The 22,193-nt window shown below is 36.6% G+C and overlaps 1 protein-coding gene across 31 annotated transcripts in view; it reads left to right on the top strand.

Annotated features, from left to right (window-relative positions):
* nrxn3a (neurexin 3a) overlaps positions 1–22,193 on the top strand; it is a 277,248-nt gene that overhangs the window by 76,151 nt on the left and 178,904 nt on the right. For 12 of the 31 annotated variants that reach the window (XR_006253012.1, XM_043262595.1, XM_043262574.1 and 9 more), the window contains 7 exons: positions 724–843; positions 1,245–1,626; positions 2,479–2,669; positions 2,771–2,944; positions 5,563–5,577; positions 6,402–6,428; positions 8,718–8,837. Coding sequence is in view for 30 of the 31 variants with exons in the window: in XM_043262595.1 (XP_043118530.1) it covers positions 724–843; positions 1,245–1,626; positions 2,479–2,669; positions 2,771–2,944; positions 5,563–5,577; positions 6,402–6,428; positions 8,718–8,837 (1,029 nt within the window). In the remaining variant the exon portion in view is untranslated. The remainder of the gene's footprint in view (positions 1–723; positions 844–1,244; positions 1,627–2,478; positions 2,670–2,770; positions 2,945–5,562; positions 5,578–6,401; positions 6,429–8,717; positions 8,838–22,193) is intronic. The other 19 variants (XM_043262606.1, XM_043262603.1, XM_043262585.1 and 16 more) reach the window with 4 other exon arrangements.

Below are 22,193 nucleotides of genomic sequence, written 5' to 3'. Positions count from 1 at the left end.
GGTGCTGAAGAGGGTGGAAGGTAATATTCTTTCTCAGGAACTACCGATAACTGCATGCTGGTAGGTACATAACACAATTTCCCAAGAGCCAAGAGATTTTGAGGGATGTGGAGTGTGCTATGCTTTGAGCTGAATCCAAAACACCTCACTGCTCTTCTCTGTGACTACTTAACTCCTCAAATGTATTACATCATAAAGAATGTATTGCTTTTTTTGTAAATTAACTCCGATTCTGACTTTAAAGGTGAAGCATTTGATTTCTGTATCACTCGTGTTACCAAACGAAATTGTAAAAAGATTGACTTTTTAAAGTTTCCCATATTACATTCCTTTCTGCCAAAGGAGCCCTGTCCCACACTCCGGTTTTGCTCATAGTTACATAATCACAAAAACTTTGTCCTTGAGTGGTGTATCAAGACCTTTTATGAGTAAAAGCCATTTATAAGCTCAGGATTATGTTTTTATGTTCTTGTGAAAAACAGAGAAAACTAAATTGGCTAACAATTTTAGTTTATTGTTAAAGCTTATGTTTTTATGTAATATTAAAAAAAACATCTGCACCAAACCTCTGCTTTTTCAATTGTGTTAATCATCTCAACTGGAAAAAAAGGATAAATTTAACCTGATTTGCCACACAAATTTAAAGCAAATTCTCAATGAAAGCAAAGGTTTGGTCAGAGACAATTCAGGTTGGCATTAACGTTTCATGACCGTCGTTCTCAGGCAAAGGACCAGAGACACTGTATGCCGGACAAAAACTCAATGATAATGAATGGCATACTGTGCGTGTGATCCGGAGGGGCAAAAGCTACAAGCTAACGGTTGACGATGACGTAGCAGAAGGTACTACCCTGAAAGACAACACAATTCTTAATGTGTTATTTTAATTGAGAAGCTATATATAATTCAAGTGTGCAATTAAGCAATTTTAATGCTGGAAACAAGTTTAAGAAAGAAGAAATAAGTATGTGAAAGTTACTAGTTCTAGTCACTCTTTAGATACAGATTGTGTGGTTTGGTAATTTGTGGAAAACATCATTTACAATGTTTCTTCAGTTCAGTTCTCATTCCAACAATACTTTAGTGTTTCACAGCAATAAAATGCATATTTTTGGTTCACGCTGACTCAGGGTTTGGTTTATGGTACCATTTTTATGCTTGTACAGCAGTATAATATTGTTTAAGGGTGTAGTATAGCAGCATCTTTTTTCTTGTTTTCCTTTCCAACCTGCTGTGGTTTGTAGGTCAGATGGTGGGCGATCACACTCGGTTAGAGTTTCACAACATCGAGACCGGCGTGATGACCGAGCGCCGCTTCGTCTCCATGATCCCTTCCAGTTTCATCGGTCACCTGCAGAGCCTCAAGTTCAATGGCATGCTCTACATCGACCTGTGCAAGAACGGCGATATTGACTACTGCGAGCTCAACGCTCGCTTTGGCATGCGCTCCATCATCGCAGACCCCGTGACGTTCAAGTCAAAGAGCAGTTACCTGAGTCTAGCGACCTTGCAGGCTTACACATCCATGCACCTTTTCTTCCAGTTCAAGACAACCTCTCCAGATGGATTCATCCTCTTCAACAGCGGGGATGGAAGCGATTTCATCGCTGTAGAGCTGGTGAAAGGGTAAGCCTTTTGAAGAATGCTCACTTTATTTAGTTTTTTTATCTTGTTTACAAGGTAAAAAGCTGGTTTAAGTAAGACTTATGAAGAAGAAATCTGGCATTTTAGGGACTGAATCATAGCATACAGTAATCGAGGCAAGTCTATAAGCAGAAATATATATTTTTTCTTGCTTTGTAAGAATGTAGACATAGACTGATAATTGGTTTGACTACAATTTTTGACTGATATTTACAGTCAAACACGATAATCAGTTCTTTAAGATTAATGCCAGAAAAACTACCTACAATAACTCAGTAGGCTAAAACAGTATAAGTAAAAAAACTAAAATAACTAAAGTATTTGATTTTTATTTAATTATTGTGCTTAGAGATAGACCTATAATTTAACTATTATTATTTAAGTTAACTTCAGTTAATTTACTTTAAATTAATTTAGAAATTGCATTATTTAGTAGGCCAGAACAGTATTCACAGGAAAAGGAATTATTTAATGTGATATTTAAATAAGTCAGCTAAAAACAAGCTAAAATACTGTATATTTGCAATCATTTAGAGAATAGAGTAATACATAAAAATAAGTATAATAATATTCACAATTATAGTGACAAGATGTAGCTATTATTGTTAAAAAATTTAATAATTATTAAAAACTTGTACTTGTATCAATGATATTGAAGATATTTTTCAATCTCTGGTATCATTTAAAATTTATAAAAGTAAAAAGCATAAAAATTTAAACTAAATTGTTGGCCCTGTTGATTTAATTCTAATTAGAATATCTCAAATTAATATGGCATATGAAATGGCCTTTAAACTCTCCCTGTAAACCGAACTTCACTCTTCTGTGTTTTAGGTACATACATTACGTGTTTGATCTCGGGAACGGGCCCAATGTAATCAAGGGCAACAGTGAGCGAGCTCTCCATGACAACCAGTGGCACAACGTTGTCATCACTAGAGACAACAGTAACGTCCACACGCTCAAAGTCGATGCCAAGGCAGTGAGTCAAGTCGTCAATGGCGCTAAAAATCTGGACCTCAAAGGTACGCAACCAGCTAAAATTCATATATTCTCCTGCCCCCAATTCACAGTCTTATAGCTACTTTATTTACCTGGGCATCTGTTGTATCTACGTTCTGCTCAGGTGACCTCTACATCGCTGGATTGGGGCCTAACATGTATAACAGCCTGCCGAAACTTGTGGCCTCTAGGGATGGTTTTAAGGGTTGCCTGGCATCTGTGGACCTGAATGGACGCCTTCCCGACCTCATAAACGACGCTTTGTTCCGCAGCGGTCAGATCGAGCGAGGATGCGAAGGTACACCCTCTAACAACTCTAACTCGAGGAGCCCGTTCTTTCTCATGAATGCAAACAGTAGTTCCACCTCCACCTCACTGAGCCATCACTCCATCTTTCTCACCCTGCTTGTCTCATCTCTCACCCAGTCAGCTCTCTGTTGAGCCCACTGGCTTATTAATATTCTTATTGGCCACATTGGTCATGCTAGGATCAGCCAAGTCTTTGTTTGTATGAATTAGTGACATTTTTACAAACCGACCTACAGAGGGAATATTTACATTGCAGTATTTTGAGTCAAGATGGAACTTTATGCATTTGATCTGATGTGTTTTGACCTTAAACCATTAAAAATAAAACGAATATGGGCAGCTATTAACATGACACATGAAAAAATGTTTTGTAGTATAGTATGTACACTACCATTCAAAAGTTTGGGCTCAGAAAAGGCTTGTTTTTTTATTTATTTTAGATTTGAATACTTTTATTAAGCAGGGATGCATTAAATTAATAAGCAGTGACAGTAAATAATAAGCAATTAATGCTAAAAATATTTTCGTATCGGAAAATTTTATATATTTAAACAGCTATTTTCAATCGTAATAATATTCAAAAAAATTTTATTTAAAGGTTTTTAATCTATTTCTGATCAAATAATGCAGGCTTGATGAGCATAAGATACATAAAATCATAAAAACATAAAATCTTAACGACCCCGGGCTTTTAAATGGTAGTGTATATATAATATTATTTTTCTTTTGAATATTTATTTTGAAAGGAAGTGAAATAAACGTAACATTTGAATATTGTGATATAATTACATGCATTTGTGCATCTGACTGATTAGAATACGAAACAAAAACTATTTTAGAAATACAGATTTAAGAATTTGACACATTTTATCGGTAGCCAGGTTTCAGTAAAATGAAAGTGCAGATATTATGGTCATATAACCAGCATCAAAGCTTCAATCATAGAAAATGATTGTATGTTAAATGCCAAATATGTCCAAAAGATCAGAACACAGATCACTTTAGATCCATACAAAGAATATTTCTTCACTTACTCATTGCTAATATCCATTTTCTTATGTACATGAGATCTCTGCCATATTTCAGTGCATGTTAATGTCTTTGTTTTCTTGACATTATTTGTTTGGTTGATTTGATTATTTTGGCCTTTCACTTTTTTGTTCTCAATGTTCTCTTGTTCTTTTTTTTATTTGTTATAGTCTTGTTTGTGTAAAACTTTTGTGTACAAGCATTTATATAACCTGTACATCCATTACAAAATTAATTGTCCATCACAGTTCCATCATCCATCTCACTGTTGTCTTGAACAAGCCTCCCTTTATGTTGAGTATCCTACATGTTACGTTTACATGTTGTTGAACCAAGAATAAAATCGTATCTATCTAAATCGTTTGGTCTTTTGTTGTATCATCTTCACATTTTGTTGCTTGAGTCCATTGCGTGAGATTGAAATGTCAATGTCAGCATGCTTGATAAACACATAAGCCTGATACTGTTTTTCAAAGACAAAAGGATACTAGTTTATGGACACACCACAGGTCTTAAATGTTTTTTCCTCTAAAAGAATAATGCACATTTAATGGTTTAATGTCAAAGTGTACACAATTTAAAACAATTAAACGTTTTTGTTTCCCTTCAATATCAGCGTTGCACTCCATAAAACAACTTTCTATAGCTGCCCTTAAATTGTTGTAAGCTTTCAGGACCTACATATAAGCGCGGGCTTTTCACACTGCCGGTAGTCCTGGGTTATAGTTGTAAACCTCTATTGTTACCCGGATGAAGGTATGTTTCACGGGATTTGCAGAGCTTTTTTTACCCGGGGTTATATTAAAGGGTTAGCACTGCTGATGATGCGCTTTTTACAGTTTTCATGGCTAGAAGCTAATTAGCGCGTTTAGTCGTTTCCGCATTTAATGGGAAAATGTGAAATATTGAAGCAAAATATTTGAATTGGAGTTCATGAAAAACTTTATAGTAAAGTCGGCAATAATAAGATGAACAGTTATGACAAAGACCTTGCTAACAGGTCGCGAGAAAGTTAATTCGCGATTTAGTAATCAGGGTTGCCAAGTCCCCGGTTTTTACCACGCGACTGGGATACTTTTAATCTCGTTTTAAAGCGCGCTGGTTAAAGTAATCTTTCCGGAACGTGTTTGACGGAGGGGAGCCCTAAAGAAGGTGAAGCAAAACACATTTGAGCTAGTTTTGTTTAGCAGTTTGGTCGGAGTTTGTTTCATAGATGTGGCAACCCGGTTACGAACGTAGAAACGTATTCTTATGAATTAATTGTTAACCCCGGGTAAATTATGAACAGTGTGAATGGTAAATCAGGATATGACCTATTTCAAGAGTGAAAAGCCCTATTGTGATATCCAAAGAAAATAATCGATTTAAACGTAATTCCACATATTTTCGGGACATAGGCTAACGTTAGCACCAGACCGTCTGATAGCCGACCTGCTTAAAGGCACGTCTTTAAGATGTTTTTGCCGGATGTTTTAAAAGCAGACATGCCCAACACCATTTGAATTCAGTTCTTCATTTCATACATGAATAGAACAACTTTGTGTGTGTGTGTGTTTTACGTTTATCTCTCCCGCACAGCATCCAAAAGTGAACGTGAGTAGGTTTTTATGTTCACAGCCCAGCATGAAAGACACATCACTCTCTGTACTGTACTGTTTGTGCACAGTAAAACTGTAAGCCGTGTATGGAATGGCTCCACAATGGCAACAGAATCCTTTGCTGGTTCATATGGCAATGAATGCGCCATTCTGTTGTAATGAAGCTTTTCATCCACCAGATGGCAATGATGCACCTGTGCTTAGGAAGGCGAGGGCTCGATTACATGCTGCAGCGATGCAGGGGAACATTTTGTTTTCACAGAACGCAACATCATTAAAATGTCCCCCCTCTCTCTAACCGCTTGCTTAATACAGTCTAAGCAGTTTCTGTTGATTTACGTTAGCATTAGCACATTACCATGCCCACATCGTGCACTGAAAGCCATTTAAACGTTTTTGCTGTCGGAACAGCGGACTAGAATGGAATATGCAAACGAAGCCTGATTTTTCTGCATGTTTATTGGCTGGATATATTTAAACTGTAAATGAGATCATTTTTCAGTCACAATTTCATCAGCAAACTGCAGCTTTAATTTACTTGTAGCGCTTTTGGGCAACTAAATAGGCTACTTTCACTGAGTGCCATTAGTTTTCTTTTTTTTTTTTTTCTTCCAACCCAGCCATGCTGAATCAACCCATCGGTTTCATGACTATTCTTATAATTTCTAACCCATGGTGCAGTGACTCAAGAGTGCAAACCCTTCCTAAGAATGGTAAAGCATGTCCTGTTAGTAAAGCCATTGCTTTATTAACAGAAGCCATCGACCACTTTCTTACCTGTTTGATTGTTTTCGCTTTTCTGTTTCTTGCTTAACAAAGTTGGTTTCACCAAAGCAGATCTACAAGGTATATAAGGTTCAATTCCATTCTGAGCTCGGCTGAAAGCTGCTGTTTTGTCTTGTGCCGATTTGTTTTGTACTCTTCCCAATACCCAGACATAAAGCGGACACTAGCTGGTTCACTGTAACAATGTCTTGGTATAAAATGGTTCACTTCTTTCTAAAAGAAAATGCCCTTGTGCTTTTACCCGAAGGTCGCGAGACTTGCAAAGTGAGAAAAGTAATGATTGCAACTGAGAGTCTGCATTAATAAAACATGAGCCCTCCTGTATAATTAAGTCCCCGTGTCCTGTTTTGCTGTATCTTGTCTTGTTGCTTTTTTTAAGCTAACGACGTTCAGCTGAGAGAGGAATCTGGCTTAGGAGAATCCATTAAGTATCTCACCATGGGTTACTTCTCGCCTTGTCTTTAAATGCACTGAACAGCAATATGATTAGCAAAATAATTAATAGAATTAGCATGAAAATCCATCTGGAAATGTCGGCACGCTACTGTAGACTTTAAACTCAGATAGCGTCCCACAGAGCGCGTAAACTCAAACAGATGTGATTCCCGCTTTATTATTTAGGTGACATCGCGAATAAGAGTTCTTGCTGTTGAAGTGAATATCGTCACAGCTGAGGGTAAATCATGTATATGAAGTCACTAACATTTTAAACTTAATGCGACTCCGTGAACTGCAGGGTTGTTGCTGTTATGCAGTGCATGCAAATTATTCAAATGAATCAAAATAAACATAAATAAAACAAATGAATGTGCTGATAAGAGATTAGAAACTGGGTTTGGAGAAAGAGTTAAAGTCACCTTTTTTATTTATGCTATTTGCTATATTATAGAAGGGACTTATTATTAATACATTTTACATTGCATATATGCATTTTATTATATTGTATTTGATCTCGACTTCACTTTTCTGTGATACTGTGATAAGACAATTAAGATTTCCATTTTTTAAATGTTTAAACAAAATATACTGAATTATATATACTGTATTCAGTGCGTTGTGACAGTAAACACTGGACATTTACATTGTTACAAAATATTTCAGCTTAATGCTGTTCTTTTGAACTTTCTTTTAATTAACAAATCTTGAGGAAAATTGGAAATTCATCTTTGCCATCACAGGAATAAATTGCTTTTTAACATTTTTTAAAAAATAGTAAATAGTCACACTATTGCTATATTCACTATATATGACTCCTCTTAGAAAACATAAAAAAATCTTACTGCTGCCAAATTTTTGACCCGCGTTTTATAATGTAAATGTGACAATGCACTGCATAATTTCAATAACCCTTATCAGCACTCTTATTAAAATGACTATTCTCTAATGAAATTTGTTTAAGTGGAATTATGTAAATCCGCGCAGAATCCCAAACCAAAAATACCCTAATGCTGTCTTAATACGGCCAGTTTTCGTAACGCAACATTTGACCGCATCCCACGAAAATAAGTTAACGATAATCCTGAATGATGTGAATGGAGAAATCGGAGAGAACTATCTTGAAGCATGGCCTCTCTCCGATTTTTTCCATTTGAAATCCTATCAGCGGTTTTGACGGCCAACAAACTGGGGTGAATCATTTTATGTTGATCTTTTACGTATTACTGAAGTTGCACTTTGCGTTGCACAGTAAATGCGCTTTTAGCCTTCTTTTCTTCCCCTTTGTTAAACTAAAGTTTATGTTTGTGGTTAACCTCTTGTTTTTCGCAGTTGTATTTCACACGAAAAAAAAAAATGCACTCAAAGCCAATTTATTTGCAATTATCTTGTTTACACGGTTAATTCAGGGGGAATGCATTCGCCCTCTTGCTCTGAATTGGGTAATGAGCTCTATTGTTCTTGCTGCATTCCCTCAAAATGAACCCAAGTGTGCCAAAACACAAGATGTGTTTGGAACACGCTCAACTCGATTGCACGTGGCTGGTGTGCACACTATTGTTCTTAACGTGTGTAACAATAGTACCTACTGGACTGTGTACACATCTCGCTATTAAATGTTGTCATTGACCTTTGTTCCTCTGTGCAGATGTGAGAAAGTTCATGCTTGGCCCCCGTGTCTGAATCTAAATCTGTAACAAGCCATGTTGAATATGTCTGGAGTATGATGTTTATTACTAAAATCCAGTCGTTTATAGGGAATGCCACGTTTGTTCGACAGCTTTCGGGATGTTTTTTTGAGTACCTCTACTAACCCAAACTGCATGTGTACTGTTACACACACCTGCATGGCACCTTAACAGCATGACGGGACGTTTGCCCCCAGTATTACATTGCTCTGCTTTGCCACCGTAGGTCCTAGCACTACATGCCAAGAAGACTCCTGTGCCAACATGGGGATCTGCATCCAGCAATGGGAGAACTACACCTGCGACTGCTCAATGACCTCCTACACCGGGACGCAGTGTAATGACCGTAAGTCACCCTCCGTCCCGTGCAGTTTCCACGTTCTCTCTTTCTTTTGTTCCGGTCACTCTTTGGCTCACTGGTTTAGACAGTTTAAAGGATCGCATGGACTCGCTCTATGAAAGATTAATTGAGCACGCTGTAATCTACATAAGCAAACGTTACACAAACACCGACAGAATTTGGTTGCACGAAAGCTCCTACGTAAGTACACACACACACACACACACACACACACACACACACTGTATTCATGTTCTGAAGACCTGTTTGAAGACAACAAAGGTACGTGTGATTCTCTGCATTTTGATGCTGGTAAAATGTTCCTTAATATTTATTTAGCATTTTTTAATAGAAACATTTGCATGTATATTTTTGGTATTTAATACATATTTAAAATATATATTTATTTGTCATTTTCTTTATTGTAATAATAATAATAAAATAAATATTAAATTACATTTTTATTTAATTATATATTTTTGTCATTTATTTGCCAATTATTTATGAATAATAACTATGAGAAAAGCACCAGTGGCTCCAAAAAGTTGGAACCCTTTTTAAATGTATTTTCAAGTGGCATAAAAAAAAAAATAAATAAATAAATAAATAAATATATATATATATATATATATATATATATATATATATATATATATATATATATATATATATATATATATATATATATATATATATATATATATATATATATATATATATATATATATATATATATATATACAAATGTCATTTAAACTGTCACATATTTTGGTCATTTATGAAATGTAGTCAGTACATAATAGCTGCCTAAAGCTACAGTGGCTTAAACCACATATCGTCAATAATAATAATAATAGCCTGATAATAAACATCAAAATGTCATTTCAAATGGCATTCAAAGAAAATGATGCTTCTGTGGTGTCACTATATTGTGTTACAATAATAACTGTTAAGTGTGACATTTGGGTGTTGTTTTCACAGAGGTCACATTAGTAAAGATCTGATTGAAGGTGCCATGAAACTCATAACTACAAGAGAGACACACAATAACAGTCTGTTCATAACAGCCCTTTAAAGTTCAAGTCAGCAATCACTTCACTGAACTCATGGAATTAATCAGATCTGATTATGTAAAACGTGGGAGTAAAAATATGATAACAGTGCACGGGTACATCACAAATTGCTTGACCTCTTCGGCCGACCCTTTGCATCGCAGGTCGTCCTGAATCAAATCCATCTAAAAAGCCCCCGAGAACCAGAATCAATCAGCAACATTGCACTTCCACCACGAGCAGTTCGTCTTTATTCTATAGTCATAATGATGCCATTCTTTTGACATCACTGCCACAATAAAAGGTGTTATCTGGAGCCGGTGGAGATAAACACCATCCCTATAGACGCAGAAAGAGCCTCGGCGAGAATGTGATATGACTGTGATTGCTTTCCTCCCCTCTGCCTCAAGAACAACACAGTTGACCTTCCAGAGATTGAAGACTGACATGCATAATAGTACGCTAGCCTGCTTCTTTGACAACTCGTATTTTTGTGAGAGGCAGCAGTGAATCAAAAGCATGTTAGCGAAGATAGGGATGGACTTAATTGAATAATGCAGAGAGAGTGATGTGTGCGTGTCAGCTTTGTCAGTCTGGAAGAATATCTGCCGCGGAAGGAACTCCGAGGACGAGCTTTTTTTTTTATGGGAGCGCGCCAATTCTTGTTGCTATTCTTAGGCACGCGAAAGCTCGTTCAGTGCTATAATCAGAAATGTCTCGTCTGAAAGAGCCGTAGCGACATGTGACGGGCCATTTTGCTACACAGACGGAATACGGAGCCTTAATAATGAGCCTTTAATGTCTGTGTTAGTACGAAACAGACCGGACGTGACGCTGTTCGACGCTAGGTGGCAGTAATGGTTTACTTAGGAACGAACGCGGCCGCTAGTCTGTTTTGTTCCAGAACGTCTCGTACAATTTTAATATTTGAATAATGCATTATTATATAGCACCCTCGGTTCTGAGTAAATATTTTAGGAAAATGTATTCTCACGTGTTCCTTATTCGCAATTTCTTTCTTTTTTTTTGGTGATTGGAGACTGCAAGACGTTGCAAATTAAGAATCGTTTTCTTTTCACAAGAGACATGTTCAGTTTAAAGACAAGCTGTTATTATTTTTAAGCATAAAGTGTGATTTTGACTTTATATTTTAATCATACAACTGTGAAATATTCAGTGTTCAAGTATTTAATACTACACACACACACACACACACACACACACACACATATATATATATATATATATACTTTAATTTAAAAACTAGAGCTACTGAAATCATCAAAATGTGTCCTTGAGGTAAGATTAGTTTTTTTGGTTTATTCTCATACTGCATAAATGAACTGATATTTGAAACGGCTACGATTTAATGACACATTTGGTCTTTAATTATTCCATTGCAATCACTTGCCCTTTGAAAGGTCAAATTATATTATTTATAAATACGCTTCCACTTAACGAATTGTAATCATTTATTTGTTAGTCATGCTTTTTGTTACAACTGATTTTGCAGCGTTTTGCTTTGTAGTCTGTAATAGAGAACAATGAATTTGTTTTGTAATGCATCGCCGTGGTCGTGGTTAGTATTTAGGTTCGAATTTGTAACAGTGGTTCTCGTCTGGTTTTGCCTTGAGATTGTACAGTGCACCAAAAATAGTTTATCACTCAAAAGTAAAATTTGTTCTTTTCCAGAAACCTTTTTCTGCAGAGTTATGTGCATTTGAATGATCTCTTTTAAGGCGTGTGCAGGTATCTTGAAAAGTACTGTATAAATAAAATATTTTATACTTCATATTAAATTTGAATACACCGTACGAACGCATCCGTCCCCAGAAAAGCCCCTAGAACATGATTCAATCCAACTGAATCTTACACTAATTTAGTGGTTCCAGTGAAGGAGGCCAGTGATCATCAAAATGCTTTTAGTCATAGTATATTTAGCAATGGCAGACATGTTTGCCCTTGGCCTCTAAATTGAGATTAAAAGTGAGCGAAGTGTTATTGCATTAGACAAGAGCTTGTGTATAAATGAGATGCATTTGTTGCCTCTTTCGAGCAGCTATACAGCTAAACAAACACCAAATTGCAAGTTGCCCCTCGCATTCCAAGTCTTTGCTTATTAATTTGGACACACTGTGCAATCACGTTGATTGAGCTGCGGTAATAAATGACTGGTTAGAAGCTCCATTGGCTGTTAAATGAACTCGTGGCAAATGAATATTGCTTAAAGGAATTTGCCAGTATCCGCTAGACGAGTGCGAAGTACCGTCTGAGAACGAAGCTGTTTATTCATAAGTTTAAACGGCCTCGTTTCATCCAGGATTCTTTTAGTTCCTTAAAGCCAAGCAGTCAGCTCTCAAACTCCATGAGACGTTCACAAATGGCTTTTGAAGGAGCTGTGCTACTCGCTTCCTAATGAATTCCCTCAGGATTTACCGAAGGTGCCTGTCATTTTCTCGGCTGAGGGCCTTGATGGCCGGCATGCTATGTCATCTCCATATAGCTTGGCGCTTTCATCGCCGTATCTGTTCACGCGAAAGCGAAGATTCTCGTTTCATATGCTAAAACTTCTAAAGGGCTTTTACAAATTGCCTAGTTGCACAACAAAGCGATTTCTGTTTTCCCACAACGTTAATTACCAGGGTTAACATAAAATATTGCTGCGCACATTTTAAATGATACCCATCGGCATTATTTCTTTTTTCCTCCATGTCCAACATTTGTTTCATAAATATATAAATTAAACGACAGATACACAAATAACATGCTGGAGGGATGGATTTGTTTTCCCTCATGTGTGTCTGACATGAACAGAATCTCGGTAATTAAGGAGCATCTTTTTCTCTGTCTTTGCTGGAGAGGAAAGAGGAGGAGGACGCTTCACGCCCCTGCTAGCGAGACTTCATCAAAGCTGTGTTCTCCTCACTCCATTAGAAACAGGAGAACACGTCTGAGCCACACCATCAATTAAGATGGCAACAAAAGCAAAGGCGCACCTTCAGCTATCTTGTGTCCAATGTAGTGTTACTCAGACAATACGTCTCGCCAAAGAGAGAGAGAGAGAGAGAGGGAAACGCATTAGAGATGGATAGAAGGCCAAGTGTGGGCTTAAGTAACAGGAAATGTTCTGTGATTTAATTAAGCGAGGTGTTGCTTTGACTAGAATTATGAAATGACTTCCTGGATGGCGAATGACTTCTTTTATTTTAATTAGCGGTGCTAACCTTGGGTTGGAGGTTTGAACAAGCTTTTTAAGGTTTAAGGGCTTGTTCACACCAAGAACGATTACTGTAAATCTTAGTCAGCGTAGTGTTTTGACAGGTTTTTAAAAAACGAGAGAGAAGAAGCCGAGTTCAGTGGATTATACTGGTGTTTGACAACATACCAATTGTTCAGTCGACGGAATGTCTTTCTGAAACAACCCTCAGAGTAAAAAAAGACTCCATTTTGAAAGCTATTTGTGAAAATGACTTGATCTCAGATGTTTCTTTACACAGCTTTGTTTTTATCTGCGTTAAATTCAATACCGTCACACCCGAGGAAGGTCAGGAACGATAACTATAGTAGGCAACATTTGAAGAAGATCCAAAAAAAAAAAGTTCAGAGTTGTCCTAGGATTAGAATACTTTTTGGTTTTAGTTTTTTAGCTTTAATGGAAGGTTTCGATCCACTTCAGATGTTGTACATAAGTGGTCTGGTAAATATATGTGACAGTAGCTGCCTACTACATGTATATAATTACTAACTGTAAGCATAACTTATGTAACATTAATTGGTTATTAACGTGCCTAATTAGCACAAATAATTGGCTAATATTCTAGTAATATGCATATCTTTTAATTCACCTTATTCTACATCCCTAATCCTACCCAATAACTAAACCTAACCACTACCTTACTAGCTATTAATAAGCAGCAAATTAAGAATAAATTGAGGGAAAAGTCAATAGTTAATAGTTAACAAGTGTTACCATAACTTACTTACAGGGTAAATACATTTTTCAATTACATGCTACTTCAAAGTACTTTACTAGGTAATTACTCTGTATTATGGACCCATTAAAATAAAGTGTAAATATTTTATTTCATTTGAAATAAAAATAAAGTTGCATAAAATAACACAATAATAGTGCAATAATAGCCTAGCATAAATAAATAATAGTTTACAGTCCCTTTATAAATCGAATAAAAGCCAAAAACACACCATTTGGTATTTATCATTTTGTAAAAGTAGAATAAAAATAATTAAAGTGATGGGAACACACCCTTTATTAGTGTCTTTCAGAGAAGTCAGGTGGCCCTATTTTGCAAGAGTGTTGCAGAAAATATTGCTGGGATACACAAATCAATATGCATTACAGAATATGTAATGTGTTACACTAAACTAAAAAAGAGAGACAGGCAGCGTAAAGACCAGAATTAGTGCATATATATTGTAACAATATATGTTAATGCTTATTTGAACTGCAGAAGAAATCAGCATACCATAATTACAGTAAACAGAAGATATTAGAAGTAGTGTTTGTTTTCTTTCTCTCTCTCTCTCTCTCTCTCTCTCTCTCTCTCTCTCTCTCTCTCTCTCTCTCTCTCTGTTTTGTCACTGATTTGAAATGGACTTTAGAAATGAACTTTTAGAGTGTGGAAGTGTTGGTGTGTATTTGGTGCAGTTCGTAAGAATCGGTCATCAGATTTCTCGGACGGTTTGTGGAAGCCGTAGCTCACTCTGTGCTATCTGGGTGGGGCTGTTTCTGTGAGTCTGAGTTAAAAATGCCGTCGTTGATGAAAAACCTGAGGTGGCGGGAAGATGAATCGTTCATGTGAGTCCATATTCATCACCCAGGTGTCCCGCACTTCCGATGGCCCCTGACACAAGATAAAGAGCTGTGAGACAGGGGAAATGACCTCATCTGACAGCCTCAAAGAGAACCAACGGCACAATGGAAATGGATTGGCGCGTTCACAGGAAATATTACCACGCGCTGTATTCATGATGAGTGGTACGATACGCTCTGCCCTCTTCAGCCTAGCGATTGAATTGGCAGCGGTTTTATTATTTTAGTTTAGTTTATGGTGAAGCACGAAACGATGCAGCGTCGAAAGAGCTGTCTAAAAAATACAGCCGGATCGATTGGCGAAGGTTTAATATCTTTCATTTCTTTCAATCGACCCGGTGGCCCTTTATCTGTCAAAAGAATTATATATTGTATGAGTTAGTGCAGTGTGCGCTTTGTTTGTTGGCTTTACGTTCTTTTTAATTGCTTTTGTTTATAGTAACGGTCCATTAATCTGTGTTCACGAGAGCACACTTTGTTCCAAACTGTAGTGAGCTGCTTGTTTTTATCGATTTCGATGGAGTATGTTAGCATTTTTCGACAATACACTAGGAGAAATGTGTAGAAATTGCTTGTAAATCTCACAAATAATTACATAGAAATAACAGGTAAAACATTGAATTAAAATATAATAAGTAGAAAAAAATTAAATGGTAGCCTAAATTAATAAGTAAATACAACACACATTTTTAGCTTAGTTTTGAATGAAATTCAAATTAATTTATTATAAACGTGTTTTATTTATAATTCTGTTTGGCAGACCTATTTCAGATTTATAGACTTAATTAAGACTGAATTAAAATTTGGGTGAAATTAGGTTAATTATGTATAAATTAGCACTGGGCAACAATTAATCGCATCCGAAATAAATGTTTTTGTGTACGTAATATATGTGTGTTTGTTGTGTACATTTATTATGTATACGCATGTTTAAGAAAAATGCTTACATGTGAAATACATTTATATATAAAATACATTTTTATAAATGCATACATGTAAATTTTTTCTAAATATACGCTGCATATGCGTGCAATTAATCATTGGCCAGCACTAGCATAAATAAACATGAACTACCTTTTGGAAAAAACCCTCTCTGGCATCTCACTATGTTTTGGAACAGTAGAAAAAAAAAAAAAAAAAGCCTAAGCTCTCTATTTAATCCTCTGGCCTTTCAGTGCTCAAACCTTGCCGATAACATTGAAAAATATCGTTGGTATTACTGTAATGATTGAGGCTTTATGTGTTTAGCACTAGACACCTTCAAGGCCACCATAAGCTTTAAAACCAGGATGACATACGGTCGCATTTAGAGGAACGGACAGGAACCGCTTCAGTTGAAGCAAGTTTATTTGATCTCTCACACTTCCGCTGAGAAAACCATGAAACACAATAAAGCATCTCAGCATAATCTATTTATTTATCTATCCCTTTTTTTTCTCAGAGACCTTAGTATATTCTTTGAACTCCTCTGCGTCTCAGCTAGAGCGTGCGAAATCCATCCCGAATCAATACTGTCGTCTGATACCTTTATTTGACGATCTCTGTGCGGGCTACTTGGGATTGCGTGCAACCAACAGACGCGCCTGACACGACCATCAAACATGATTTCCAGCGAGCGACTTCATTCAATATGGCTCATAAAGAAATAGTAGTGTGCAAAAATCCATTTTTGGTCAGGCAAGGTGACCTTGTGGGAGGGGAAGTGGTCTTTGCTTTAAGGCTTAGTCACTCAAGTGGAGCCATCCATCATTGCGCATTTCCAGGAAAAACAAATTATGCCCTGTACCGGCACATAAACGTGGCCAATCAATATCTCTGCTCTGCCTCAAATGCCACACATTTTACACCATTTCTAATCATCTTGTTGTCTTGCCAACTCTGCCAGTTCAATGGAGTGTATCGTAACCATTTATTTATTTTTTCCCACTTTTTTATTATTATTATCATTATTTATGTACAGTTGTTCAAATGTGTGACAGTTTTCATCTTCTGAACTAATTGTTTTTGTAGCTTGAATCAATTGTATGCTGCTTATAATAAAAAAACCTTTTTGAGGTTCATTATTACTGTTTATTTTATATATATATATATATATATATATATATATATATATATATATATATATATATATGTGTTCTCTCTTTATAACACATAGCGTACATATTTTTTCTAACCACCACCCTTCCACTGTCTGCTTTCTTGATTTTTATTATATTTTTCATTTCAATTTCAGATATTAAAAAACACCTCTTTAAGGTACACTGTCATGGTTTATTTTTATTATATTTTATGGTACTTTTTTTTGCATTGGTTAATATATTTTTTTGTCACATTTTAAGAGAGCAACAGAGGATTTAACGGTGCATATTTCTTTAAAATTTAACTATGAATAACTGTTTTAATAACTGTTTTAATAATTGATATTTCATACAATTCTCTAGTCCCTTTTCTTGTATTTTTTTGTATTCATTAGCATATATTTTTTTATTTAGTCTCACCACCACCTCTCCACTGGGAACAGCAATGTTTTGACAATATAGATATAAATTTTAAACATATCAGCAGTGCAGAAATGATTATGAAATAATTATGCTGTTTTTATGTTTCATTTTTAACGTGCATTTCAGATTACCACCGAACTCCTCGTCAAGATCTGAAATGCCGTATAAGTGAGCATCTACAGCATCTAAATCAAATTTTCAATGGCGCTTTTACAAAAATAACGCAGAGATAGCAACGAAGGATTTAATGAGAGAAAACCGTGAAAAAGGCCCACGGTATGGGGAGTGAAAAAAAGCTGCGCTTTTTCTCCAGGATTTAAAAAAATCAACTCAGATTGGGTTTTTCTAGAAGTCATCTGTTTCATGTTGCCGGAGAATCGTTATGGGGGACGTGGTCAAAGCTCTTCTCTCCTCCTCTCTTATCTGCACAATCCTGCTCTGATTGAAGCGGTAACTCTCAACTGCCTTTGATCAGGTCGTGTGTCACTTAAGACTGCTCTGAATGGAGTCTCATCTTCCTCATCCTGCAGAGTTCCAGATCGGCTTGGGCTCTCAATCAAAAACACAATTAGAACAGCATTAAAAAAAGACAGGCCTGCTCCGTCTTATCCATACAATCAGCTGCCTTTACCTTCCTCCATTCATCCTTCTTTTTTTAATTTTCTCTTTTTTGTTTCACAGCACCTCCGTTTTTTTTTTTTTTTTTTTTTTTGAAAAAGAATTAACCATTGATCACTTCCTGCACTCGTACATGTAATAAATGAAAGCAGGAAAAAGCAGATAGATGTGCTGCTCAGTCCAGCAGTCAGCTTTATTTATTTTTTTTGAAATATGAAATTTATTTATTTAATTTTTTTTGGGTATCTGCGTTCACCTAGCGGCAGAGATCGAAGATGAATTTGGTTGCTATGTGATGCAATTTCTTAAACTCATCCCTTTGGCTGCTCACGCTGTCATGGCAATGTGGAAGATTGTTCCTGGGAAGACGGGCAGCACTTCTGGAAAGCATTAATTACCACAGAATGGGACCATTAATCAGAGCTGTCTATGCCAGACAGAGCAGAAGGCAGCAGAAAAGGGCTCCTCTCTGCTTCTGTGCTGAATGACTGGAGGTGTTCTTATGCATAGTACCCTACTGCACAGGACGACTGCAACCGAACTAGGACATTGACATAATGAAGACAGATTTGCTTTGGGGACCTTACCATTTCATACATCTTAACAACAAGGGACAAGGAGGACCTTATAGTGCTCTTGAAATTCCACTAAATTATCCCCTTTGCATCGCATCCTCTTAAATCACTGCAGATGGAAAAAATCTAAATGCATGAAAAACAAGACACATCTCTATTTTAAAGCCTACGTGGGGCGTAACTATTTTAAAATGAAAGGAAAAATCATTAAGTGCAATCTGTTGTGAATGTACAGCATCACTCCAGGCAGGGTTTGCTCTTAAATGCCACTTGCTTAAGTGCTGTAAATGTTTCGTTAATTTGACTAAACAGAAGTAAGTGTATGTTAATTTTGTTAATTTTGTCAATATTGTGCGAATGGGAACAGACTCGTAATGAACTTAATGCATTTGATCCAGTGGAGTTAATTTAATTCACACAACCTTAAGGACCCCAATGAAATCGTTTGAGGGATGCGGTTTTCTTTGTGTTGCTGATCTGTTCGGATGGGCGGCATGCGTGTATGCATTGCATTCATCAAAAATGCAGTATCATATGGACAGCCATTAAGTAATTGCGTTATAAGTATACAACATGTTATACCAGTAAAAGAAGCTTCTGATCGATTGAACTAATTTCAAAAAGAATTGCAAAAAGCCATTCTCTTTACTAAATTGGCCAGTTACAATAAATTTCAAAGTGAATCAAATTCAAAAGACGCAATGAAATGCAGCTCAGCAGTGAAGAGCACAATGAAATTTCCCTCAACCCATTCTTTGTCAGTGGTAACCATTCAATTCAGTCGGCGTACAGTAACAGATTAGTCATTTATCATACCAATTATCATTGGTCCAAAAGATAATTAATATTAAATGACATTTACTGGCGTATATAGATGAAAACATGAAAACATGAAGGTGTTTTGTAGAATAGATATTTAACATATTGTTGTGTTTTCATTGTATAATCGTAAAGTCAGAGGGCTACGCTGGACTGTAGAGCGGGTTTGACACCGTATATCGAATGACTCTTACCAGCAGCTCTAAATTATGATTTGATATGCTTATGCTAGTCAGGTGGCTTTATTGGATATATTCACTCTAAACAGCATTTATTTAAACGAACACTTAGATATGGAGGAATATTGGATATTAGTTAAGTGTACATTTCTATGTAAGACATTTTTTCAACCTTTGGGAATAGATTAGCTTAGATGACCTCAAGGCTTACATGTGGAAAATCCAGCAAAACTCATATTTGAACTAATTCTCGAATTCACCTTAGATATTTAACCTTTTGCAGTTATTCTCATGAATATGATCTTTCTCCATATACCTTCTGCCAATTATGGCCATGAACAGACAGGTATCTGCCTTGAAGACTGCTTTCATAGTAACGCAGGTCCTTCTGGCTAAACATTCATCTTCATAAACCACCGTTGTGCTAACCTTAAGCCAATCCGCCGGCCATTTTAAGAGCTTTTTAAGTTGTCTTATTACTCTCAATGATTTCTTTCAGCTCTAGATCGCCTGTTCTCATGAATTTGTCTATAACTGGCATCAGAGTGCTTTTTTCTTTTCCCATTGTTGCAATAAGCTGAATAAAGCTTCCCCCCTGCCAGAATGTATTTTTGCTTAGCCTAATGTTTTCAGAGATAATAAAGCAGATGCTTTGTTGTTTTTTAGCATTACTGCGGCACATATTCAAAAGGAATTTGGCAAATCGCATCGATCTCTCGCATCAGCCGCTTTAAATACTCTGTTTAATGTTGCATCACATCTCTGCCTCTAATTATCGGAAACCTCTCGGCTAGGATAAAATGGATAATGCTTATTTGAACTTCTTCAAGGCCTTTTCTCAAGCAGTTTAGGCTTGGCTGTGTAAGTAAGCGCTAGCTGGGTGGAATTTATGAGTGATTTCACAATCTCACCAGATCCTGTTATCATTTTTTTTTCTTCCAGTTTTACTGTTCCATCAAAGCTCTCGCTCACCTCTGATGTCATTATGATGTCATTCAGTTTTTTTTCTCCCCCAGATGGACAGTTGCAGATTCAGTCCGTCTTCAAAGTAGCTGTGCAAGTGTATATCCGCCAGTCTGAATTCTTGTCTCCATCCCACAGATATTCTCCTGCAGAGAACTGATTTACCAGCAGCATTTTAATGGCCGTTCACTTTGCAGCCAACACCGGCTAATGAGTCCACAATAATTAGTTGAGGTACGTTGAGCACCGCCAGTAAAAGTCCAGGTGGTGTGACTAATTACAAAGGTGTTCAAGGCCTTACTTACACCAGAACAAGAGAGGGGAGACCCTCTGCCCATGCTTAGCTCTCAGTCAGAGGCACGGCGACATTTGTGAGAGCCCATGCAATCATTCCCACATTAATGTTTCCGCTAAAGTGTTCTTTTCTTTAACAAGATGATTGCATATTTGTTTCCTGTCAGTAAACATTGTTGGCGAAGTCAGTCTGTCACTTTTCTAAAGGCACGGCAAGTGTCATGCATCACGGAACATCTTTATGAACAATCAAAAACAGTCAGTTGACAGCGTAGCGTTTTCAGCGTTAACGTTTTTACGTCTCGAGCAAAAAAATGCAAAGATGTGCTAAATATACCGCAGCATATTTTAAGGTCTCACATCCTAGCTGTCAATTTGGCTTTGGTTACCTCTCAGATCCCTTCACGCAGGTATTTTTTTATTTTTTTATTTTTTATTTGAAGTCTCTTAGGCACTTTTTTTAGAGGGAGGAACAGCTTAAGATGAAAGAGGTAGTTCCCCTACAGGATTATGTACAATGAATAATTTAAAGTGGAAAAAGAAAGCTCAATTCCGTTAACCTTGTAAGTTATTTATTGTTTTTAGATGGCTGTCATGTTTGCTAATATCCTCCCCAGTCAGCCACAACTGAAAATGGAAATTCGGTGGAGTCATTTTAGGGACGTCATCTCCAGAATGCATGCAGACTCTGACGGATGACTCGTACAAGGCCGGAGTTTTTCTGCTTGGGCGGAGGTACAGAAAATCGGAGGAGCCTTGAATATTTATGCTTTATTCTTGACCTGGACAAGTTAAAATGACCACTGAGGAATCCTTGTGACCAGAAAAATGGTTTGCTACATTCGCTTTGGTACATAAAAAGGGATGGAAAAAAATAACAAATTTCAACCATTATACTGTTTACTCACCCTTATGTTGATCCAAACACAGGAGAACATTTTTAAAATCATGTTTACGCTGTTCTTTTCTATACAAGATGTCTGTCTGGCACCAAAAATTAAACATAAGCACCATAAAAGTACATTATATGCATTAATAACATTGTTGTCTGTTTTATAAAGTTATCTTATGCTTCTGAAGACTTCCTGGGTTGCTTTTATAGTGTTTTTTTCTTGTCCTTGTTCAGTTGCATTGTTATTTTTTATGTTTCACAGATGAAAGAAAGTCTCACATATTTGGAATGCTTTGAGGTTGAGTAAATAATTGCAGCATTTGTATTTTTCGGTTCCTAAAGTATAGTTTATCAAAGCCGGCACACATACATCAGTATGTTGAGCCCACATGGATGAAAACAAGCCCAACTCACATTTTTATTTTTGGTTATAGAAGATCTCCAAAAGTTAATCCATAGTGTGGATAACTTTAAGTAGTTACGTCCTCTCTTCATTGTCATTGTTGAAGGTGATCACTTTGATGCCCAAGAACCTTTTTTTTACTCCTCCCAGGATAATAAAGTTCCTTCACAGTCGTTTAGATGAATTTCCAAAGCTCTTTGCTGACAGATGGCTTCTTTTAGAGAGTGCTGTGATA

The sequence above is a fragment of the Puntigrus tetrazona genome, chromosome 17 (assembly GCF_018831695.1).
Source record: "Puntigrus tetrazona isolate hp1 chromosome 17, ASM1883169v1, whole genome shotgun sequence".
Taxonomy (NCBI): Eukaryota; Metazoa; Chordata; class Actinopteri; order Cypriniformes; family Cyprinidae; genus Puntigrus; species Puntigrus tetrazona.
This window is presented reverse-complemented; position numbering and strand designations above follow the sequence as displayed.